Source organism: Xenopus laevis, chromosome 3S, assembly GCF_017654675.1.
Source record: "Xenopus laevis strain J_2021 chromosome 3S, Xenopus_laevis_v10.1, whole genome shotgun sequence".
NCBI classification, from domain to species: domain Eukaryota; kingdom Metazoa; phylum Chordata; class Amphibia; order Anura; family Pipidae; genus Xenopus; species Xenopus laevis.
In genome coordinates this window covers 88,965,322-88,991,928 of record NC_054376.1, presented here as the reverse complement: position 1 = coordinate 88,991,928, position 26,607 = coordinate 88,965,322, and the positions used below count along the sequence as shown (strand labels likewise).

The 26,607-nt window shown below is 40.0% G+C and overlaps 1 protein-coding gene across 2 annotated transcripts in view; it reads left to right on the top strand.

Annotated features, from left to right (window-relative positions):
• The first annotated feature begins 507 nt into the window (after positions 1–507).
• The window catches only part of cpm.S (carboxypeptidase M S homeolog), a 43,830-nt gene continuing 17,730 nt past the window's right edge, over positions 508–26,607 (top strand). Inside the window, exons 1-3 of one of the 2 annotated variants that reach the window (XM_018255969.2) lie at positions 508–818; positions 2,982–3,138; positions 21,830–21,927. In XM_018255969.2, the coding sequence (XP_018111458.1) occupies positions 810–818; positions 2,982–3,138; positions 21,830–21,927 (264 nt within the window). In that variant the 5' untranslated portion in view covers positions 508–809. Of the gene's footprint in view, positions 819–2,978; positions 3,139–21,829; positions 21,928–26,607 lie in introns of both variants that reach the window. The other variant, XM_041588613.1, reaches the window with a different exon arrangement.

Sequence of the window (26,607 nt, the reverse complement as noted above, 5' to 3'; positions counted from 1 at the left end):
TCCCAGGTGTCAGTGGGCCCTCATGCTGCATTTGGACTATTTCATGGCCATTCCCTATTTCTATGAGAACAAAGTGGCTAAATAGATGGAATAATAGATTATAGTATGTAAAGAGAATAGGAGACTAGAGGTTGATTGAGGAGTGGAAGAAAATAGTACTGAGAGTGGGCCCCTGGTCTAAGGTTTTTTGGTGGGCTCCTGGTGTCGCTGCTACCAGAACACATGGCAGAATAAAAACAATGGCATTTATTAAGATAGCACAAAAAGGAAGCAATGGAATACTGGTGATATAGGATTATAACATGGAGTGGAGGACATAGGAGCTAATGAGCACAAAAGCAGGTCACCAATACTACCTAAAAAAAAGTTTTTCACTCCACAATAGGCAAGGACCTCTCCTCCAGCCCTTTTTCAAACGTTGTTTCTAAGGCTGCTGGTTTTGAACAAAAATCCACCCGCCCCCCATTCCTTCTCCACTGCAGCGGCACAAGTCAGAAAGTAAGAACCGAAGGCAGAGGGAGAGAAAACATCAGGCTCATTCACAATGTGACCCTGCGAGACAAATGAATAACTCCCACAGGCGGCGCTAAAGTGCAGGGTTGGACTAAGGGAGCGAGTTAGAGAGGGGTAAGAGCTCTGGTGCTGAGTGTTTTGAGATAGAAAGGTCAGACCGGGGGTGGGATGAGTTGGAGACAATACAGACGTAGGTGAGGGACATACTTTAGGAAGTTTCAGTGTCGGTGATGAGCAGATATAGAGCCATACACACTTCCTGGTGACTTCGGAGCGTTTCCAGGACAGCAACGAGGATGAACTGGGTAATGTTGGGAGTGGGACTGACATTTATTCTCTAGGGACTTGTCATTTCTACCTGCACTTATATCTCTGTCTGTCTGTGTCTCTCTCTCTCGTCTTTTCTCTGTAATATCATGGGAATGTGGGGGCTGTTCAAATTAGAATAGAAAACTTCTGCTGAGACAAGTCATTATCATTAAATAAGTGTTAAGTTTCCTGTGAACCCCAACAAGAAACCTAGGAAGGAGCAGTCCTCCATGGCCCCCTGCATAATCCAGTGTGTGTGTGTGTCTGTGTGTGTGTGTGTGTGTCTGTGTGTGTGTGTCTGTGTGTCTGTGTCTGTGTGTGTGTCAAAGGAAACTTCATGTGGGGCACAAAGTGAGCAAGTTAGTTTACTCCAATTATCTTTTTTTCCATAACTCAGCTTCTGCCTACATTGCAGTTCACTTCTGGAGCCAGTGGGGACTTACAGTGAAGTGACAAATTATTTTTGCACAAACCATGTGTGACAAGGGGACCCCAGGGGTTCAGGGCCCTGTACTAATTCCTTGGGCAGAAACAGTGTTGCACAGTGTGACTGTGTTCTGTCTAGCTGCATGGGTGCATATATATCGGATGGCAACTATTTTACATTTATAATTTTTGGTATATAAGACCTATTATACTTAGTAAAAAGAAGGGTCACTTGACGGTAAAGTTTTAATAATAGGAAGCCAGACGTAATCTAAACTTCTCTTAAGGGACAATATTAGGTGCAAACTCAACTCGATTGAAAAGTCTATTGGCCCATGTATGGAGCCAAACAGATCTGACTGCTATCTGGCCAGGGATGGAACTGTTTGTTATCAAGCAGGTTTGAACATTTTGTAGGGTAAGATCCATTTGAGGGTTCCAATGCTGTGCTCTTCTGATGTGTCTGCTAAGCCCCTCAGTTATGATTCTGATTAGGTCCACCACAAAGATTGCCAAGCTTAAGCCAGTGTACAGCTGATCTGCATTTTTTTAAAATTAGGGACTAGGGTTTCAATTCTTTACCCTTTTCTTCTAACTCTCATGTAATACTACTATACTGATGGCTAAAATGACTAGTCCTAGCAATATAGAGCTTTAATGAATAAAGTCATAACAATTTTCATTCTGTTTTGTACAGTCCTTTTTGTTTCTTCTGCTTTTGTTTGCTCATGGGTTGTGAGCAATATTAAAAGGCAGGGTCAGGCTGGGGGCCCCCTGCGCATACCTTGGTCTCTTTTTGTGCCACGATCAGGCTGCAGCACCCACGGCTTCAGCGGGAGCAGGTCTGTGTCAATGGGATCCACAAGGACCAGGACCCTCTGGGTTTTTTCCTGGTTTCCCTCCAGCCCAGTTCAACCCTGTTAAAGGGAAACTCTATCCCATAACAAGAAAAAGTAAGCACATTCCCCATACACATTTATCAGAAAAATTATGTATTTATATAGCATTGCTACATTTACACAGTGCATTACAGAGATTTTACATCATTCACATTGGAGTTTACAATCTAAAGTCGCTGTTGCATTCACACACAGCAGGGTCAATTTTATCAGTATCCAATTGCCCTGCCTACAATTGAACAGTATTTGTCCACACATTTCTGTTGTTTGGTTGTGACTCTTGCTACAGTGTAGCAACATACATTTATTTTCCTCCAGGTCTCTTAATCAGCTGGCTTCTGCTACATTGCCCTAATCTGCATATGCCAATTTGTCCAAATCTTAAAATAATGGATTCTGTGCACGCAATCACCTTATGACAGGGTCTTTTTTCATTTAGTCCGAATTCCAAAAACTTGAAAAACTCGATTTTTTTTTTTACTCTAAAATCTGAATTATTAGTGGAAAAAAACCTAGATTTTTTTGGGATTTATTATACCCCGAGGATGGAAAAAGTCTGTATCTGAAAATCCAGCATCTCAGACCTACTGAGTTTGTATATAAGTCAATGGGAGAAGTCTTAAATATATCCTGATCTGCGGTGGGTTTTGTGCAATTATCTTAAGATTTCATGGTTTTCGGCAAAAATCTGGAATTTTTCAGGAAAATTTATTGATAAATAAGGGGAAATAACCCGTGTGGATTTGGTCAGAGTAAATTTTAGAAAAGAATGAGATATTTTCAAATTGTTATAAATAACCTCCCTAATCTTCTAAATTTTCTTTTACCCAGCAGGTAGCGACATGCTGTTTCTTTCTGGGAGTTACCACAGTGTTGTGTAGTCTGGATTTTACCTACCATGACAATAAAGCTGTGGAAAACTATTTGAAGGCTATAAATAAAAATTACTCATCAATAACATATCTTCACAGTATCGGGGCCTCTGTAGCAGGTAAGTGAAAAATAATTTCTGTTACTGTTGTATATTACACATCCGCTGCTTATCAATGATATGTAACTATGTTCCCTTGAGATAATATAGACTGGAGAATTGTGACTAATTGGAACTATATAACTGTTTAGCATGGTGTTATGTTTTCGTAGCCGAGGATGAGTAGAGTATAGCAGTGCTTTATTAGCAGGTTCATGCAGCTAATACACTTCAACTCTAACACTTTAAGCAGTATTGAAAGTACTATGTATACACAGTATAACTCTTGTGCACAGTGACACCAACAGGCCATTTTGTATAAACACCACACATGGGTCACCATGATCCCATTGAATACAGTACATTTTCCTCATACAGGTATGGGTTCTGTTTTCCTGAAACCCGTTAGCCAGAAATCTCACAATTATGAAAAGCCATCTCCCATAGACTCAGTTTTAATCAGTTCAAATTAAAAAAATATATATTTCTTCTTTCTCTGTAATAATATAACAGTATCTGGTACTTGATCCCAAATGGGATATAATAATGCTTATTGGAGGCAAAACAATCTCATTGGGTTTATTTAATGTTTAAATTATTTTTTAGTAGACTGAAGGCATGGAGATCCATTTTATGGAAATACCCCATATATCCAGAAAACCCTAGGTCCAGAACATTCTGAATAATAGGTTCCATACTGTATAATAGAATATTTTTATTAAAATGGGGTACAGAAACCATTTTAAAGATTAATACCCTTAGTGAAGCTGCTAATTTAGGGAAACAAGTATTTTAGAAATGTCCTCATCTTAGTCAGTTCAGTGTCCTGAAAAATGCCTTCTAAGGGTGGTGGCACATGGGAGGTTAATCGCCCAACGACAAATCTTCTCTACTGTGGGCGACTAATCTCCCCAAATGCCTCCCCGCCGGCAAGATTACAAATCGCTGGTAGGCATACATATTGTTTCGTCTTTCCGAAGTCGACCAAAGTTATCTCGTGAGGAAACTTCAGACGACTTTAGAAATCCAGACGAAAACACAGAAGATATGTTTTGTAATGGCAATATTGATAGATGGCAACATTTGTATATCCAAACTAAATGTACCTTATATATATAGTATAACACTCATCATTCTGTGGCATGCCCACTTTCATCAGAGATTAAATAGTAAGGCTGCTTTGCAAGTTTGTGACTAAGTTGCACTAAGTACACTTGTCCATAGAAAAATATCACTGGTAATGAAAAGCAATTGATGATTACGTGGTAGGTAAATCCCTGTGAACTGTAGCATTCCAAGCCAGTTGATTTGTTTTTGTTTTTTTAAATCAAATTGATCAGTTAAGTATTCAGTTAACGAAAGGGAAATTTACATTTTATGAAAATCATTATTTATCATAATTTATCATAACTTTCAGGGAGTCAGTATATCAGACCCCATAAAAAAGCAACTAGTCTAATAAAATTCAATTGCCAGCTATGGGCAGTGCTGACTATTTCTTGTTCATTTGATCAGTATTGATATCAGTCAATATAGCTATGAGCCTCAGAGTCTTTTTTTGTGGGGGTAAGCAATCTGTATTTGATCAATAAACTAAGTTATTCTAGAGGGGAAAAAACACACAATTGATCAGCCCAAGGGAGCCTGGGAATGGAATAATATGGATAGGCATTCTCAATGTTAATCTCTGTGCAGATCTGTGTTTTGTCAGCAGTTATGGGTAACAGGGCAGTTAAAATCTTGACAATTTGCTTTGTGATTTGGCACCGAGTCTGTTGCTCTTGCATTTTAAATTTGACCCCAATGCTGACATTCAAACACTTCCATTTATTTGAAAACAAGCAACTATTGTAGATACAGACGGTTACTAGAAACTCAAGCAGTCTCACAGTATTTAATATTTAAATAGTAGAACAAAAGGTTTCAGTTTTATGTACCTGAAGTCATTTGACATAATGCTTTTTCTGTCTGTACTTGCTTGAATCATAGCACTCTTATCCGGCACAAGGTACATTTTTACCCAAGGACGGGATGAGTAGCTTTTTTTTTCTTATAAATAGTTAAATAGTAAAGAAAGGCATGACATGACATGAAGAGTCACTTTAGCAAATACAGCTTAAACACTATTTTTGGAATGCTGCAGTGAGCATTTACTTGTGACACTAAGGGGCCGATTCACTAAGCTCGAGTGAAGGATTCGAATGAAAAAAATTCGAATTTCGAAGTATTTTTTGGGTACTTCGACCATCGAATTGGTTAAATTCGTTCGAATTCGAACTAAATCGAACGAATCGAACGAAAAATCGTTCGACTATTCGACCATTCGATAGTCGAAGTACTTTCCCTTTAAAAAAACTTCGACCCCCTACTTCGGCAGGTAAAACCTACCGAAGTCAATGTTAGCCTATGGGGAAGGTCCCCATAGGCTTGCCTGTGATTTTTTGATTGAAGGATTTTCCTTCGATCGTTGGATTAAAATCCTTCGAATCGTTCGCAGGATTAGCGCTAAATCCTTCGACTTCGATATTCGAAGTCGAAGGATTTCAATTCGAGGGTCGAATTTCGAAGTATTTTTAACTTCGAAATTCGACCCTTAAAGGGATACTGTCATGGGAAAAAAAAAAATTTTCAAAATGAATCAGTTAATAGTGCTGCTCCAGCAGAATTCTGCATTGAAATCCATTTCTCAAAAGAGCAAACAGATTTTTTTATATTCAATTTTGAAATCTGACATGGGGCTAGACATTTTGTCCATTTCCCAGCTGCCCCATGTCATGTGACTTGTGCCTGCACTTCAGGAGAGAAATGCTTTCTGGCAGGCTGCTGTTTTTCCTTCTCAATGTAACTGAATGTGTCCCAGTGGGACATGGGTTTTTACTATTGAGTGTTGTTCTTAGATCTACCAGGCAGCTGTTATCTTGTGTTAGGGAGCTGCTATCTGGTTACCTTCCCATTGTTCTTTTGTTTGGCTGCTGGGGGGGGGGGAAAGGGAGGGGGTGATATTACTCTAACTTGCAGTACAGCAGTAAAGAGTGATTGAAGTTTATCAGAGCACAAGTCACATGACATGGGGCAGCTGGGAAATTGACAAAATGTCTAGCCCCATGTCAGATTTCTAAATTGAATATAAAAAAATCTGTTTGCTCTTTTGAGAAATGGATTTCAGTGCAGAATTCTGCTGGAGCAGCACTATTAACTGATTCATTTTGGAAAAAAATTTTTTTCCCATGACAGTATCCCTTTAATGAATCTGCCCCTAAGAAAATGCTGAAAAGCCAGCACTCTGTAACTTAACTACAGGGAGCGGGGCCTGGGGGGCAGGACATGCAGCCGTGCCCCCCACCCCCCTCCAGAAGAGATATTTTCAGCGGATTCGCTTGAACCGCCGCCTGGCCTGAAGGGGGTACAGGAGGGGAGTACAGACCCTGGTGCGATTGCACCCTTTGCACCTCCGGTAGTTCTGCCAGTACTTGAGATTAAATATAGAAAGGGACAGATTTATCAATATTCAAATTTGTACCACAATTCCAGCTTATTTTGGCAAAAATCATGAATTTAGGTTCCCAAATCTTCAAAATTTAATAAACGCAATAAACTTAAAAACTCAAATAAAACAATTGAGCATCTAAAACTGGAAGTTCTCACAGAAGCTACTGGGAGTTGTATTTTCAAATATCAAGCTATTTTTTAATTAAAGTTTTTGAAATTTTGAAATTCAAATGTTGCTACATCTGCATAAGTAAAAGACTGCACCATAATGGTCAAAGTGTAATAGTAACACATAAAAACACTTCAGTTTTGACCCCCACTCAAATACCCTCAACAGTGTGAATTGCTAACGCATACATGCATTTATTCTTCTTTTAGTGATACCTTTGCATAAAGATCGCCAAACAATTGGATCTTTCCCCAATATGCCCACCCACAGCAGGGCGATATCGGGTTAATCCTAGGGCCTAATGATTGGACTACAATGAAGAGAATGGGCACCAAAGGGTCATAGGACTGCATCAACTAGCCAATGCGGTCCTCGTCACAGTAAAAATCAAACCTGCCTGATCGATATCATGCCGATTTTTGACCTGATATCGATCAGGGAAACCTGTCGGAAGCCCCCACACACAGGCAGATAAATTCCCAATCAATCTAAGGGACAGATATTGTCAGCTTTAATCTGCCCATGAATGGCCACCTTTACATGGGGGAATCAACGAACGCTGGCGTAACTTCGCTAGTGTTACTTCGCACCCTTACGCCTGGCGAATTTGCGCAACGGATGTAACTACGCAAATTCACTAACACGCACATTGTACTGAACGCTACCTTTTACGCTAGACTTCCTTCGCCACCTCAGACCAGGCGAAGCGCAATAGAGTAGCTAGGGATTGAAAAGTTCAAATTTTTCTAAGTCCCAAAAAATGCTGGCGTTTTTTCTATATTATGGGTGATAGGCTGAAAAAGATCGAAATTTTTTTTGGGGCTCCCCTCCTTCCCCCCTACATTTCCTAACTCATGGCAACTTAACTATACAGTGGGCACATGTGTAGGGCAAAATAAAAATTTTATTTGATGTTTTGAAGGTTTCCCAGGCATTTGTAGTGCTGCTACATATTCCTCCATTGAAATTTGAATTTGGCGCCGTATGCAAATTAACCATCGCTAGCGTAACTTCGCTTCGCTTAGCGAATCAACGATAGCGCAACTTCGCAACCTTACGCTACCCCTGAGCGCAACTTCGGATTTATGTGAATTTGCGGAGCGCTGGCGAAACTACGCCTGGCGAAGTGCGGCGAAGTTACGCCTGGCGCAACTACGAATCTTAGTAAATTTGCCCCTTAGACTTTATTTTATCCAAATAATATACATTTTTTAAAAATAATAATAATAATAATTTTTCTCTGTAATAATAAAACATTAGCTTGTACATGATCCAAACTAAGATATAAGTAATAATTTTTGGATAAAAAAAAACAGCTTATTGGGTTTATTTATTGTTTACATCATTTTCTAGTAGACTTAAAGGAGAATTCAACGCGTAACATAAAAACCCCTACCCCCCTACCCTACGTAGAACCCCCTCCTTCCTCCCTCCCAGCCTAGCTGCCCCCCCCCCGGGCAAATGCCCCAAACTTTTTACTTAACCCTCGGTGCAGATTCTGTCCTCGGGAGTTCACGGCAGCCATCTTCTTTTCTTTGTTAAACTTCAAAAGCAGCAAAGAGTTTCGGCGCATGCGCAGTTGGAGTAACGTTCTGGTCCCAAACAACTGCGCATGCGCCGACAATGCCGTTTAACTTCGGAAGCCAACCTTCGTTTTCGGCGCATACACCAAAAGTCACAAAAATTTCCGATTGGAAATTTTCCATGACTTTCAGCGCATGCACAGTTGTTCGGGACCAGAAAATTACTCCATGCGCATGCACCGAAAACGAAGGTCAGCTTCGGAAGTTTAGCAAAGAACAGAAGATGGCTGCCGTGAACTGCGGGGGACAGAATCTGCCACGAGACGGGCTAAGTAAAAAGTTAGGGGCATTTGCCCTGGGTATCACCTAGACTGGAGGGGAGGAGAGAGGGGGTCTACAAAGGGTAGGGGGGTAGGGGTTTTTTATGTTAAAGGTTTGTTTCTCCTTTAAAAGTTATTTGATCAAGTCAAAATTGTTGAAATGGCTTTTGGCCAATTAAAACAGAGTCTCAGAGATGATTCAGTACTTAATGCTTGGTAGATGCGAGCAGTAATTTCATCAGTATTTTAATCAGTATTTTAAGTAATTTTGCCAGTGACAGAATCTGTCTCATGAGAGTTAATTTTACCTTTTAAGGCAAACAGCTCCCAGACATAGTTTGACCTACACAACACATTACATAATTCCTCAATATACATTCTTAAACATTTACAGGCAAGCAGAGAAAACAGAACATATGGCCTAAAGTTGGCCACACAAAGGGAGATCTGCTACCTCTCTACCCAATTTTCCCCCATTGAGGTCGGCGATATTGGCCCCTAGGGCCCAACGATCAGATCACAATGTAGTCCATATGGGCGGTCAGATCGCTAGACCGCATCAACAAACAGATGTGTCTGCGATCTGATGGGATTTTTTACCCTGCCTGATCGAGATATGGCCGATTTTCGGCCAGATATCGATCGGGGAAGCCTGTCGGAGGGCCACACAGTTTTTATCGGCCCATGTATGGGGGCCTTTAGGTTCTACATTCAGTGGATCCTTAGTATGTTTTATATCCACAGCCATTGGTTGTTCAAAACAGAGACCTGATTGAAATGGAATGATGTTTGCTTTGATTTAACAATATCAAATACAGGAATAACCTGTTTTATTTTTATTTTTAAACATGGCTCTTAGTTGTTTGTAATGCAACATTTTTATCATGGCTTTTAGGCTTAAAAGAGCTATATAGCTGATGTTAGACTCATTATAACAACACAAGTGAGATACTTTTCTAGAGCACTATTTTGTGACTTGTAAGGCTTATGTGCAAATTAATTCAGCATAAAGGCACGGTTTGCAAATTGTTTTAAATTCAATGCTAGTATCATTTAAGCATTTTGCCAAGCTAAACACCATTGTACAGAAATGTTTCTGTTTGGGTGCCAGACCGTTTTAAGTCTTGAAGTGTGTGATTGATTCATCAGCCTTTATGGAGCCATAATGATTAGGAAAAAGTGATAATATTACGTAGTCAGAAAAAGTTTCATTGGATAAAGTTTAAAAAAACAAAACATTTTCTACATCACACGCAATGGTCTTTATTTAGATACAAGAAGAATAAAGTTACTTGTTTTTATTAACGATGATTCTAGGAGTTCATGAATGCCTCCTTATTTTTAATAAATGGCTAATTGAATTAGCTGTGATATTCTGTACAGTAGAACCCCCATATTATGTTTTTCAGAGGACGAGAAAAAAATTGGTATAATCTGGGAAAATGTAAAATCAGGGAATGTATTATATATTAGTGGGACCACAAAAAAAACAGTGTAAAAATGAGGGAAACTTAGTCAGGGTATGTAGAATTGAGGTTTCACTGTATACTCTTTATGTTTCAGTATGATTGACAGGGGGCTAGGGATTAAGAACTCATGGAATATGCCATTCGTGCATAAATTCAGTATAAAAATAATTGTGTAGGTTTTTTTTAATGGATCTAGTACTTATACTGTAAATCCAAAAACACAGATGGAAGTGACATGAGCATGCACAGTGAATGGCCTCTGCAGCCATGGAAACTGTAGGAAATGTGTCTATGTATGTGACATAAAGCCTGTTCCCTGAATATAAACATATTATTAACATGTATTTATATTATTATTAACATGTATTTATATAGTGCCAGCATATTTCGTAGCGCTGTAAAGTAAATGTGTTTATACAACTAAATCACATGAATTACATACATTGAACATATGGGGGCAAATTTACTATGCGCCGAAGCGTCTAACGCTAGCGTCAATTCGCTAGCGTTGGGCATTTTCGTTACTTCGCAAATTCACTAACGGACGCTGGCTAATGTAACTTCGCACCCTTACGCCTGGCAAATTTGCGCAACGGACATAACTACGCAAATTCACTAACGCGCGCATTGTTCTGAACGCTACCTTTTACGCTAGACTTCCTTCGCCACCTCAGACCAGGCGAAGCGCAATAGAGAGTAGATAGGGATTTCTTCAAAAAAAGTTTAAAAATTTTGAAATTTTTTTGGGGCTCCCCTCCTTCCCCCCTACATTTCTTAACTCATGGCAACTTAACTATACAATGGGCACACGTGTAGGGCAAAATAAGAATTTTATTTGATGTTTTGAAGGTTTCCCAGGCATTTGTAGTGCTGCTACATAGTCCTCCATTGAAATTTGAATTTGGCGCCGTATGCAAATTAACCATCACTAGCGTAACTTCGCTTTGCTTAGCGAATCAACGCTAGCGCAACTTCGCAACCTTACGCTACCCCTGAGCGCAACTTTGGATTTTAGTGAATTTGCGGAGCGCTGGCAAAACTACGCCTGGCGAAGTGCGGTGAAGTGCGGCGAAGTTACGCCTGGCGCAACTACGAATCTTAGTGAATGTCCCACATGGAGTTACATAAATCACAATCAATATCGGTACAAAAGGTGAGGCAGAGATTTTAATAAACATTGTATCCATTTCAGCAAGAGTTTATAGAAAGCACTATAAACAAGATACCACTTAAAGGGGAGCTTCACACAAACATAACTTAAGCTTTTTGAAAAGTAAACATCGTTTCAAGCAACTTTGCAATATACATCAATTAAAAAATATGCAGTCTTTTCATGATTTTTTGTGATTTGGAACAGTTCCCTAAGCCTAGCCCCCTGCTCTCCTGCTGATCTATCTGACTACTTTGCTGAGCTGGCTGACTACTGTTTCTTTGTATCAACAGCCAGCTGTCCTCAGCCTGCATCCTCCAAACCCCACAATTCCCTGCACATGTGATTTCAATAAGGAAAGGAACATCACAGTGCAATGCATTGTGGGTTATGTAGTTCCTGCATGCTGTCTGTAAACTGTGGAGAAGTTGATACAATTTGTAACATCAGTGTTTAGACCCTCCTTCCCTGTCAGGAATTGCAAATGATGCAGAAAGAGAAGAACTGTTAACCAGTTGGATTTCAGCATAGAAAATGGCATTTATTCATACTTTTTGAAGAAACAGGTAACTGTGATGGGTATATTAGGGGTTTCTGTGTTATGTGGGCCCCTGTATCAAATTTTGATTTGGAAGCCGGAGTTCCCCTTTTAGCATTTTCCTCTAATGATAATTATATTTGTATTGCTATAGACAGCACCAGGGCTGCCATCAGAAATCATGGGGCCCTGTACAACAACATTTTCGGGGCCCCCTGGTCCCCTCACACCTCAGCCCAGCACCCAAGCCCCAACCCAGATCCTGCCCAGGCCACACAGATATCAGTGCTAAAAACGGTAAAACCCCTCCACACACACAAGTTATAAAAAGCCATTGGTGATCAGGACCCCCTTGTAATTAAAAAAAAAAACACATTGGTACCAAGGCCCCCATAAAAGTTTTTAAAAAAACATTGGTGGCCATGGCCCCCCCTTAAAATTTAAAAAGAAACAGTGGTGGTCAGGGGCCCCATAGAATAGTTTTAAAAAACATTGGTAGCCAGGGTCCTATAGTGAGTTTAGCAAGGGATACTGCTTTCACTAACATTTACTTTTACAAATGTATTTAATAGATTTATAAATATTGATGTGTATAGCATAACAGGAATTGGGCTTATCTGGATTAAAGGTTAGAGGAAAAAGTGTTAGTAGAAAATATCTAATGATAAGATTATTTGGGCAACAATTATAATTGCTATGTGTTTCTGTGAACTTCTCTTTGACTAGAACTTTTAGGGAGGCCCATAACTGAGGCAGTTTCTACAATAAGAATTTGTTTCTCTCATGGACTTTCTTGGTTTCATCGATAATAGACTTTTGGATAATTCACTGGACTAATCTTGGATATTAGTACAGCAACTGTTATACTCAGCAGAATCTGCTTTGTTCCTGTCCCCTCCTCCTTCCAAAGTAATTGATATACTGTGCCTTGAGTTAAAAAATACATGTGAGATTTGTTTTTCATGTTTCACCTTTATTTGGTCACTCCTGAAATTTGAAAATGTTTTTTTTTTACTCTTTGATAAAGATGGCCCTTGTTGATAACCTATATTTTATCACTAAACAGGCTTTAATAAACTTTTGTTTCATAGAAAGCGACAGAGAACATTCTACCCATATTATCATTTCATATAAAAATATGTTTTTAAAGTTTAAAGGTAACCTCATAGCTGTAACTTGTAGCAATAGAAATAAATGGAGGTTAAGGGAGCACTGACAATCACCCTCGAGAAACAATAAGATGGTGTGCAGGGTTAAATTATATATAGTATTTGAAAGAAAAAAGGGAAAAGAAAACCCTAAAAATTGCACCTCCCCATTGTTAAATCCGATGACTCAAAGAACCAATTAAAACTTAACGTTTATTATTACTAAAATTGAAACAAAGCGTCCAGAAAAGATTAATTAAAATGATGTTAAGATCAGGGGGATAAACGAACTATAATTATATTGTGCGATATATGCAAGAAGTGGGGTGAATATACGACCAATCCAAAGGTCTTGGGATAATCCGGTATATGGATGGGGGGGGCTTAATGCTTAGTTTCCTGGGAAGCAATGGGTAAATACCCGTCCGCAAGTTCCCTTGCTTGATTCCCCATCCACCCCTTCACCCTCAGTTTAACCCTCCCGGTTCCTTGGAAGGGAAACCAATTGATAGCTAGACCAAAATAACAATAAGGGTCACAGACCCATACACAGGAAGTCTTTCTGCTGCACACTTCGCAGCCGTTAGGATTATCGACCGCACAATCCCCCCCACAAAATTCTATCAGGGAGATGTGTAAGTGCTAGCGAGTACTCCCAAATTCTACCCCAGCAAGGCTCCGTTGTTCGCCCTCCCCTTCACCCACAGAGCGTCCCTCCCAGTATCGCCGTGGATCAAGGCCTGTAACAAGCCGTATTAGTTTACACCCCCTGCCTAACAATTCTACTAAGCGCCTGACGCGCGTTTCACCTGCTCATAGCAGGCTTTGTCAAAGGCTAATGGTACGCCGGAGGATCACCCCTATATATAGACAGTGGGGGAACGGTTGAGAATTTGAATCAACCAATCATACGGTTGCGCATCATAGGGGGAGGAGCATCCATGTCGCTCGATCCCATCTGCCATGTTAAGCAAATTTTGTGTCCCAGGGCTGCCACAGGGAAAGTCATAAATATATTCAAGCGATGCATCCCTGTAAGCACTGATAGTAGCCGTTCATTGTTAGAGAATGAAACTGACATTATCATATTAACCATATGGCGTGAGAGTAATACACATATGTGGGCACCCATGGTATGAATATAGAGATAAAACATATAGTGCTGCCACATACCTCCCAACTGGATTCACCTTATTTAGTATATATTCAAAAAGAGTGAAGCTCCTAGCGTTTCTTAAGATAGATATCATGGATGTCGGAAGAGACTAATTAGCTCATAGAGCACAAAGTATCTCATACAGTGTCAGCAACAATGTTACTGTTTGTTGAATGGGTAACAGGTCAATGTAACAATATAAAGTGTGTGGCCAGGGAATGATGAATCCTTTATCATCAAATGAATACATTCATTGTGATGCTTTCATTGAGTCCCATTGGACCTAACGCGTTCATCCGGAAAATCCACTCACTTTCTTTAGACAATAATGCTGTTTCAATGTCCCCACCTCTGATCCCAAGAGAAACTCTATAAAGACCCATAACTCTGAGGTTTGCACTAGAGTTATTATGGAATTCCAGAAAATGGAACCTAACTGGTGGCAACTTGCGGTTGTTTTGTATCCATTCTGGTGCATTGTTAATGCTGGCCACATGTTCCAGAAGGCGTTTTTTAAGAGGCCTATTTGTTTTGCCAATATAAATCTTATTACATGGACAGGTCATGTAAATAACAGGTCATGTAAATAACATTATCCGTAGTACAAGTAAAGGTTTGTGTAATCCGATGTTGCTTACCAAATCTATCAACTACTGAATGTTCATTATGCATATAAATACAAGCCCTACATTTGCCACAAGCAAATGTACCCATGCGTATAGGTTTTATTGGGGGTCTGGTCAGATGACTTTTGACCAGTCGGTCCTTCAGATTGGGTGCCCTGCGGCAACAAGTCAGTGGTCGTGGGCCCAGTAAGTTGTCTAGTATTGGATCAGTATGTAAAATATGCCAATGTCGCTTTAGGATGGCATCGATCATTGACCATTGTTTACAATAGGTGCCAATAAAGCGAACAGGCTGTTCTGCACTGGACACTGGACGTTTGTGACCTTGTAACAAAGAATTTCTCTGAGTTTTTATAGCTCTCGTATATGCCTTTCTAATCACAGTTAGTGAGTATCCCCTTTCCTGTAACCGTTTAGTTAGTTCAGATGCTCTTAGTTTGAATGTAGGTAAGTCTGAACAGTTCCGTCTCAAACGTAGGAACTCTCCAATGGGAATACCTCTTTTGGTAGACATCGGATGATGACTTTCAAAGTGTAGGATGGAATTAGTCGCAGTGGTCTTATGAAATAAATCCGTATTAATGGAACCATCTTCCTGAATAATAAGTGTTACGTCTAGAAAATCTGACTCTTGTCACTAATTAAATGGGTCAATTTGATGTTCAAATTATTGTCATTAAGAAGACATAGGAATTCTGTTAAGGAAGTCCCATCGCCTGTCCACAGGAACACCAGGTCGTCAACGTAGCGAAACCAGTGTGAAATATGTTGAATATATGGGGACATCTGGTCATTAAAGACACAGTTGGCCTCCCACCAGCCCATAAATAGATTGGCATATGTGGGTGCAAAGGCAGCACCCATTGCCACTCCTCTGGTTTGCAGATAAAATTTATCATGGAATACAAAGAAATTGTGATTGAGGCAGAAGTCAACAAGATCTGCCAGAAAATCTCTATATTGACCTCCCCAATCACTTTCTGTCTCCATAAAAAAAACGAATTGCTTGAAGCCCCTGTTTGTGTGAGATAGATGAGTAAAGTGATTCAACATCACAACTCACAAGAAGGGTCCCTTTATCTACCTTCACATGTGAGAGTTTATATAGCAAGTCTCCTGTGTCACGGATGTATGATGGTAATGTGACAACGAACTTGCGTAGCTTCTTGTCTATGTATTGGCTTGCTCTCTCACAGAGATTGCCATTACCCGAGACTATGGGGCGGCCAGGGGGTTTCTGTAAATTTTTGTGCACTTTAGGTAACATATAGAAAGTTGGAGTGACAGAGGTCGTGTTGTATAATGCTTTATGCTCACATTTTGAAATTAAGCCTGTTTGATAGCCATCAGTAATCAGTCCATTATATAGGGACCTAAAACGATCAGAGGGATCCGACAGAAGTTTCTTATAACAAGATGTATCATTTAATTGTTTAAGAGCCTCTGTGAGGTACATGACCCGGGGCCATATGACAATGTTAGCACCTTTATCTGAAGGCTTAATGATAACATCCTCCCAAGATGTGATTTCCTGTAATGCCAATCTCTCAGCCTTGCTTAAATTGTAACTTGTAGCTGCTCTTTGCTTTTAGACAGCTGTATGTTACCTTTTAATCTCTAAAAGATGCATATTAAGGTCCTTTGTTCACATTCATTATTGCTGATATTAATATGACCGGTACGTACAAAAGTGAGCTTTGTACAGTAACCCACTTCTAAGCTACACCAGTTAAGCTTTGAAACCTGATTATAGCACCAGACACTTTTCCCTTTCCCCTCTGGGTATATCATCTTATATTACTTTTTATAATTAAGCAGAAATATTTACTGAAATTGTATCCTTTTTGTTCAAGTATGAGGAGAAAGGATATTGTTTCAGTAGAGATACTTGTTCACCTTCCAACACTTTTTTCAGTTGAGTTGGTTTCAGACAGTTCACCAGAAATAAAGACTTTTTCCAGTTACTTTCTATTTTCTATGTGGGACTGTTTTTCTAATATTGAAGTGTAAAGTGTCATTTTTCACCTTGTAAAGCAGGTTTGGGAGGGTAGGGGGTCGCTGACTCTGTAAACTGTTCTAAATTGATACATTTAGTTGATACATTTCTTATCTTTGTCCCTGGTGAGCATAATCCCTGAGTTTCATTAAAGGAACAGTAACATCAAAAAAATTAAAGTGTTTTAAAGTAATGAAAATATCTTGTTGTGTTCCCCTTCACTGGTAAAACTGATCTGTTTGTTTCAGAAACACTACTATAGTTTATAAAAATAAGGTGCTGTGTAGCAATGGTGGAAATTGAAAAAAGGTTATATGGCACAGATTAAATAGTGGATAACACCATTATGTTCTACAGAGTTTATATGCTGTGTAACCTGAGCCTTTTCTCCTTTGAATGGCTGCCTCCATTGCTACATAGCAATAGTAGTGTTTCTGAAGCAAACACACCAGTCTTACCAGTGCAGGGCAACACTGCATTATATTTTTATTACTTTAAGACACTTTAATTTGTTGATGTTACTGTTCCTTTAAAGGCAGCTGTTAGAATTGATACAATAGTTGCTAATACTCCAGAGATGCTGCTGAATTATCGAGCTGTCAGATTGAAACACAGGGACATTAAACTTAATAATTAAATTTGGGAAAAACAGTAACAAATAAAAGATGCAAAGTAATTGAAAAAAAACCCATTGTTTATGGTGAACAATCTGAAAAAAATTGAACTGAAAAAAGTGTTAGGAAGGTGAACAGCTCATTTAAGTAAAACTCATTTTAAGGTGATATAGTATTTATTTCTATAACGTGCAAAACATAATTTCTTAAAGTCCAGCGGGCTTATTTATGACATAGAGGGAGGGGTGCAAATTGCAAAAACAGAGGCAATCTACCATTTATTCAAGAGACAGATAGATCCAGAAAATGAAAATGTTCTAAAATTAATATTTTGGAAGACGGTAGAAAAACTTTTATAATTGTGACAAAACTTGATTGAGAATTATTCTACAATTACATTTTTTGTATTTACTACATTTCTGTAATTATTCGCTTCAGTAATTGTCACGTTTTATCACATATTTATATTTTTGGCATGATGAAAATGTGACGATTGATTTGTTTAAAGCCCTTAATCAAATCACCAATGAAACTACATTGGGTCAATGCAGTTCTTGCCTGATAGAATTTTTAAACCTTTCTGATTGGGCAAGCCATTACTTTGCCCCATCACATGGACTAATTTGCTGATGTACCTATGCTGTGAGACAGATTACAGACTTATTTCAGCAGTAAGCCATCTGACAAACCACATGGGGCAGATTTACTAACCGGCGAATTTCCGCCAGCGTCTGTTTCACACCCATCGCAACACTTTGCCAGGCACAAATGTGCTCAGACTATGCCAATTCACTAATATGCAGAGTTTCGTCCTGGATGGCAACCACTGGCGACTTTTCGCTAGCTTTACTTTGGCAATAAGCTAGCACTCATTTGTTCCTACCGAAATTTCACTAGTGATCTTGCTCTCAGGTCAATTTGCATAGGGCAGGATAATTTAAAGTTGTATGGACATCATTATGTTAATGTTGGTGCAAATACTTACAAATTCCACTATTTAAAACACATGTCCAGGGATCCTTAATAAAGACAATAGAGTTGTTATAATGTCCTACAGATGAGCCCACTGTAAAATTAATGAATTTTCTGTAGCAGGAAGCATACCAATAAACCAGCTCTAAAATAATAACACCTAATTTACTAAAGTATACTGTGGATGCATTTTCCCCTTGCTTGCTCTATTTTCATCTTGGACACTCAAATGCATATTTCATCCACATAGTTATCAAATGAAAAGTGAAAAAAAAGGAAAGGGAAACTGAGGAGAGAGGAAAGGCATGCGTCTCACACTATTCAGAGGTTTGCAGTAGACTAATTGGGGGAAAAGTATTAAGGCAAACTATGCAGAAGGTGCTGCTGTAATGGCGAGACTTGAAGGAGTTGCTATGGGAGAGGTTAAGGAGTCGAAGTGAAAACGAAGCGCTCCGAGGGCCATCGCTGGTGATTTACATTCTAGCTGGCGGGAAGGCAGTTTAGGGAGATTAGTCGACCCGAAGAAATCTGCCCGTGTGTCTCTGCCCTTAGTTCATTTATCTTCTCTCTGTTTACATGGGGTCGAAGCCCTCATAGCTATGGTACTCTGACATCTCATACCTAAACTAAAGAAACCACTGGTATAGCATATTTCCCAACTGTCCCGTTTTTCGCGGGACAGTCCTGATTTTGACAGCTCAACCTGCAGTCCCGGGTTTGTTACTGAAATGTCCCGACTTTCTCTTTGATCTCCTGCACTGAACAGCCAGAAAAAAGATACAAAGTTTCTAACTTAATTTGCTTTTGGCAGAGAGCCCAGAATAGATACTTAGATACTTTTGTAACATTTAAAATAAACAAAGAAATAATTGTAGCAATTTAAGATAAGCAGGTCTCTGGGGAAAGTGTGACTTGCAGTTTAAAGGCCAATTCACCTTCATTAGCAAAACTGTCATAACACCTAACAACCACAGAAATTTGTTCAAACTTTCATTATCTGGCAAATTTTGTAAAACAGACTTGGAATTTGGGGGCGTGGCCAAAAAACGGGCATGGTCAAAAAATTGCACCGTGCTCCATGCAGCAAATCTTTTTGTCCCTCTTTCTATTTCCAAAATGTTGGGAGGTATAGTTTAGCTATAGAGGAAGCTGACAAAATCAAAGGTGACATAGGGCTGCTTTTTTTGCCATACTCTATAGAATCCCTTAAAGGAGAAAGAAAGTATAAATCACCAGGGGTGCCAAATGTTCCTGCTTCTTATGATATATGATCACTCTGTGGTGCTCACAAGAAGTACCCCAGGCCAGTGCATTAATTGCGTGGGTTTTCTCTGGGTATTCTGGCTCCCTGCTACACTCCAAATACTTAAAGGCAGATTTATTGATTTAGGATAACAATTGACCCTGCCATGTGTGTATGTGATAGAGACCTTCAGTCATAAGATCCATTCAGGCAGGAACTGAAGTAAATTATTTATAATATCTGTAAGGGGCAACAGAATATGTAGGAACTGGAAAGAGCACTCTGCACTAAATATAAGAAGCCTGGGTACTAATGACAAATGAGTATAAAAATAACAGCAGTAATAGCACTCAACAGGTGTTGAAAAAGTTAAAAATCTTTATTAAGAGCCCAAAGTTTCTCAAAAGAAACAAAAGAAAAAGTACCCTTGTTTAAGACCTGTTGAATGCTAAACTATATATATAATATGGAACATGGAGGAGTACTCACCAAACAACAACACAGCATGACTACGTGCAGGTAAAATGTGTATAAAATAACAAAACAAATGGAATTTCTTTTGTTTGTTTATTAAAATCAGGTTCTCTAACTGATCCTGTTGAGTGCAGTACTTTTTTGTTATTTTGTATATTATATATATGTTATATCTAATGCACTTAGATGTTTTTAGTTTTGAAATTATTGTAATCTCTTCGTACATGTAGCATGAGAAACCACACAGTATGTTTTCCCATAGTAAATGTTTTGCATGGATCAGTTAGCCAGCATAAAAACAAAGCTGGTTATTGAGTATAAAGTACGTCTGTGTTTAGGGAGGGCTGTACTCTCTGCTCTGTTATTATTTCAACAATGCATTATTTTTCTATAAATATGCAATTAAATACATGGGCATAGTTAACTCTTCACAGCCAGTAACAATTACTTGCATTTTTTATTTATCGTGATGAGCAGGAGCAAGGTTAAAAAGATGATGATACAGGCGGCATAATCATAATAACCTGCTCCTCTGGTTACTATAGCACTCTATACGTACATAAGGTTAAAAATTTCCACAGTAAACTGGTTTTGAACTATTACAGAAGCTATGTACTTGCTTAAATGTGTTAAGCAAAGCTTAATGCTACAGTGCACAATAAAGTCTGCAATTGATTCTTTCTTCAAACAATTTTAGAAAGGCCATTTACTGTTTCAAAAAGCATATATATATATATATATATATATATATATATATATATATATAGATAGATATATAGATATATATATATACATCCTTGATAAAGGCCCTAGAGAGGGCCAAAACGTTGGACACACAAATTTATGGGACGTGATTCACTTAAAATCGGAGTGTGGCTCTATGTGAAATTTATGTGTAACATTTGATCCAGCACCCATAGCAAATTAAAGAATCTGGATCAGAGTGTGACTGCCTACAACTAATTATATATATACATATATATACATATATATAGCCATGTTTTTCCTGTTAAGAGTAACCAGTGAAGTCATATGGGCTCATGATCCGGTGAGTACTGAGCCCAGTATTGGTAAAGCCAAAACCCTCCTGCAGTGGTATGCATTGAATATTGCACTCTAGTGGCCCTAGAAACACGTGTGTTATTATGTGAGGATCCTCCTTTGACTCTCAGGCTGTGATCCCCTGGCTAAAATAAGGTGTGAAAGTAGAGAAACGTTTTGGGCATTGATCCTACTGCATAGCAAAAGTTATCCAAGTTGTCTTCTGTTGCCTTATTCAAAGCACAGAGTTGAGTAAAGTGGTCCTGTTTAACCACTTTAGTCTATGTGTTAAGAGGCAAAGGCTCAAAGTGCCAGCAACTAAGAATCTGTGCAATCTACAGTAGTAATATATTTTCTAGTACAATTCTAGTGCAGTGCTTTGAAAATCAATTAGCGAAATAGTGATCTATACAAGTTATAAATGTCAATAATATTATTATAATAATATTTCACATAGACACACTTAGGAAAAACAAGGCTTTCCATACAAGAATATTTTTTAATTGTGTAGGTATCTGGAATCTTATATTTTTAACAGACAAGGATGTACACAAAACACAGTTTTCAAAAGCTAAGATTGTCCTGAAAAAAATGATATATATTATACCTAGGAAAAATTATTCCTTATATTTACAAAGAGATTAATTGCCTTCCAAAGAGGTCATTCCAAATTCATTGTCAATTTGAAGCCCAAGGACAGTAACTCAGTGTTTGTTCATGTATCGTTTTTTTTCTTTTTGTTTTACATTAGAACTTTTTAATGCTTATTTCTTATGACTTTAAGGTAACCAACTATGGGTTTTGGTCATTGGATTACATCCTTCCCATCATATGATTGGCATTCCAGAAATGAAATATGTTGCAAATATGCATGGTAATGAGGTATGTATTATTTTGCTCCTTAATAAGCTGCACAGCAGTTATGGACCTAACTGTATATAAATATATATATATATATATATATATATATATATATATATATATATATATATATATACAGTGGTGTGAAAAACTATTTGCCCCCTTCCTGATTTCTTATTCTTTTGCATAATTGTCACACTTAAATGTTTCTGCTCATCAAAAACTGTTAACTATTAGTCAAAGATAACATAATTGAACACAAAATGGGAGAAAAAAAACTCCAAATCTACATGGGCCTGTGTGAAAAAGTGATTGCCCCCCTTGTTAAAAAATAAACTCTTAAAAGTAATTGAGATCTATCAGTCTGGTAAAGGTTATAAAGCCATTTCTAAAGCTTTGGGACTCCAGCGAATCACAGTGAGAGCCATTATCCACAAATGGCAAAAACATGGAACAGTGGTGAACCTTCCCAGGAGTGGCCGGCCGACCAAAATTACCCCAAGAGCGCAGAGACAACTCATCCGAGAGGCCACAAAAGACCCCAGGACAACATCTAAAGAACTGCAGGCCTCACTTGCCTCAATTAAGGTCAGTGTTCACGACTCCACCATAAGAAAGAGACTGGGCAAAAACGGCCTGCATGGCAGATTTCCAAGGCGCAAACCACTTTTAAGCAAAAAGAACATTAAGGCTCGTCTCAATTTTGCTAAAAAACATCTCAATGATTGCCAAGACTTTTGGGAAAATACCTTGTGGACCGACGAGACAAAAGTTGAACTTTTTGGAAGGTGCGCGTCCCGTTACATCTGGCGTAAAAGTAACACAGCATTTCAGAAAAAGAACATCATACCAACAGTAAAATATAGTGGTGGTAGTGTGATGGTCTGGGGTTGTTTTGCTGCTTCAGGACCTGGAAGACTTGCTGTGATAGATGGAACCATGAATTCTACTGTCTACCAAAAAATCCTGAAGGAGAATGTCCGGCCATCTGTTCGTCAACTCAAGCTGAAGCGATCTTGGGTGCTGCAGCAGGACAATGACCCAAAACACACCAGCAAATCCACCTCTGAATGGCTGAAGAAAAACAAAATGAAGACTTTGGAGTGGCCTAGTCAAAGTCCTGACCTGAATCCTATTGAGATGTTGTGGCATGACCTTAAAAAGGCGGTTCATGCTAGAAAACCCTCAAATAAAGCTGAATTACAACAATTCTGCAAAGATGAGTGGGCCAAAATTCCTCCAGAGCGCTGTAAAAGACTCGTTGCAAGTTATCGCAAATGCTTGATTGCAGTTATTGCTGCTAAGGGTAGCCCAACCAGTTATTAGGTTCAGGGGGCAATTACTTTTTCACACAGGTTTGGATTTCTTTTCTCCCTAAATAATAAAAACCCTCATTTAAAAACTGCATTTTGTGTTTACTTGTGTTATCTTTGACTAATAGTTAAATGTGTTTGATGATCAGAAACATTTTGTGTGACAAACATGCAAAAGAATAAGAAATCAGGAAGGGGGCAAATAGTTTTTCACACCACTGTATATTGTGACAGGGTGTTTGAGAAACAACACTGTCTTAGAGGAAAATGCATTGAAAAGAGTGCATTTAAACTGCATTATATGTGTGGTAAAGGAATAGTCAGCTCAGGTAGGGTTAATATTCCCTATCAGTAATGTCATTAAGTGGCAGCTGAGAGAGGTTCTACCTAGGAAAGGTAAAACGGCTGTGTTACCACACCTGAGAGCTCTCCTGATACCTCCTAGAGTGGAGGGAAGTGTGGTGCTGCGGGGAGAGACGGTGCCTGGGAAAAGGTGTCATGCTGCCAGCAAGAGTGTGGCAGAGGCTAGTGCAGTGTTGGACTGGCCCACTGGGATACCTGGTGGGCCCAGGTGTCAGTGGTCCTCTTGCTTCTCACAATTTAGCCTATTTAATGGCCTATTTCTATATGGAAACACAGTATAGTATGTAGAGAAAAGACTAGGAGAATAAAGTGGTACCTGTCTACCACATGCTAATTCCCCCATAAAAGTGCATGTGCAGGCCAGTGGCATGTCACTATATATATATATATATATATATATATATATATATATATATACACATTTTTCCATTGTTTTGACTATTTTTTGCTCCCATAAATGGGTGTGATGAACCCAGAAATGGGGGGATCCAAAAACCAAAAAAATATTTTCTCCAAGTCAGCTTGGGGGACACAGGGACCTTGGGTATAGCTAGTACCACTAGGAGGCAGGACACAACCATAAAATAAAACTGACTCCTCCCTCACTGGCTATACCCCCAGCAGGCGGAGCTTAAGCCAATTTTGAGTTGTGTCCTCGGGAGGTTAGGACGCTTTTTATTTTTTTGCTTACTTCTAAGTCAGCTAAGCTGACACCAGGGGCAATGCAGACCCTTTACACAGCGTAAAGGCTCTTAATGCTATCCCCCAACTTGGGAGCCTGTCTCCGGGGTCATCTTGTGCTCTGGCACAGACCACCCAGCTCAACGAATGTCTGCCTTCCCTTGCAGGAGGAGCTAATGCTGGCCAGCAGACAAGGAGAGCATAGGGTCCTTTGGGCCTGAGGTAAGTATGTTTCCTCAGTCCCTATCCTTCCTCTCTCAGGCATGGTGTTCACAAAGAGAACAGACCAGGCTTCCCTAATTCTCCCCTTCATTCCCCTGGCAAGGACTCTACCTTATCTATGGGGGGGGAAGAGACTCTATCATGGGCCAAGAGACTCCTGGGTGGAAGAGAGACAAGCGCACTACAGGCGCCAAGAGGTCCACTACACCCTTAGTATCTGGGGGTGTCCTACCCCTGCCTTACTACTGAGCTTCAGTAGGGGAGCGCCGCCATTACAGCAGGAGCGCACTGTGGAACGGCGCTTCCTTCACTGGCGGGGAATTTTTACGATGCGCACATACGCGCATGCGTAGCACGGCCTCAGTGCTTTTAGATTAAGGAGCGCACTGTTTTTGCGTGCATCTTCCTTCAGAGACAAGGACAAGGCGCAGCACACAGGGGCAGAGGGATCCACTCGGTCCTCTCCAGGTTACCAGACCAAACTACTCCTTCTTCCCTGTCTATTCCATTGCAGGTTAGCGTGTAGTCCTTAGTATCTGGGGGTGTGGGAGGCTCTCCTTGACCTGCACTCAAGCGTCTGACAAGGGGGCACAAAGACCCCCTATGTCATCAGCCCTCGCAGTTGCAGCACGACGGTCCCTTTGGATAAAATTATGGTCCGCCGACCTCTCCTCCAAAAAGTCTCTTACCTCCATTCCCTTCAAGCGTAAACTTCTCATCGGGCCCGACCTCGATAAGATCATTAGCCAGGCTACGGGAGGTAAGAGCACTCTGCTGCCACAACCAAAAGCTCGTCCCACCTTTTGTAGGGGAAAGTTTTTTCGTACCATCCAATCCAAAGGATCGAGATCTTCTCCTCCAAGAACATCATTCACAAACAGAGGTCGTTTCGGAAACAAACAAAGACCTTCCTGGCAAAACAGGAAGCACGTCTCTAAGACCACAGATAAGACTACCTCAGCATGACGCCATGTTCCCGAGAGCAATGCCAGTGGGGGGGGGAGATTAAGACTTTTCCCAGAAACGTGGGTCACACTAATTCAAGACTCATGGATTCACTAGGTCTTTACCCGAGGCTACCACCTAGAGTTTTCATCTCCTCCCCCTCCACTTTTCTTCATGTCACGGCTCCCACAAGAACCAAACAAACGATCAGCATTCCAAGACGTGATTGCCAGTCTTCTCCTCGCATAAGTTATTCTTCCTGTACCTCCTGCCGAGCGATTCAAGGGTTACTACTCGAACCTTTTTGTAGTTCCCAAAAAGGACGGATCGGTTCGACCTATCCTAGACCTAAAAGAACTGAACAAATTTCTCCATCCTTGGAAGTTCAAAATGGAATCCTTACGGGCCGTCATTGCAGCGATGTCACCAGATCAATTTCTCATGTCCCTCGATATAAAGGATGCTTATCTGCACATGCCCATTTTCCCTCCGCATCAGAAATACTTGAGATTTGCCTTCCAAAATCGTCATTTCCAATTCACGAGTCTGCCCTTCGGCCTCACCTCGGCCCCTCGGGTCTTCAAAAAGATCATGGCCGCAGCCACGGCAGACATTTACAGTGTAGGGATAAACATCACTCCCTACCTCGACGACCTACTGATCAAGGCACCTTCATTCAGGAGGCTCAACAAGCTCTAAAAACCTTCATGACCAAACTACAGGATCTGGGCTGGGTTCTGAACCTAACCAAGTCCTCACTAGTACCCAGCCACTCCATGGTTTTCTTAGGCATGACGTTCAACACTCAATCTCAAACGATATCTCTTCCAAACGAGAAAGTCGTCTGCCTTCAAAAATTTGTGACGAGTCTACTTCAGAAGCCACGACATACTGCGAGATTCTGCATGAAGGTTCTAGGAGTTATGGTATCCACCATAGAAGCAGTACCATTTGCCCAATTCCATCTCAGGGAACTTAAGTGGAACATTCTCACCTCTTGGAAATGAAAATCTCTACTACAGGAGATACAACTCTCTCAACAGACAAGGTCCTCCCTCCTCTGGTGGTTACAGACCTCTCATCTCACCAAGGGGAAACGCTTAGGTGAACCTTGCTGGCGCATCCTGACAATGGATGCGAGCCTCTTCAGTTGGGGAGCAGTTCTCGGGGGCAGGTC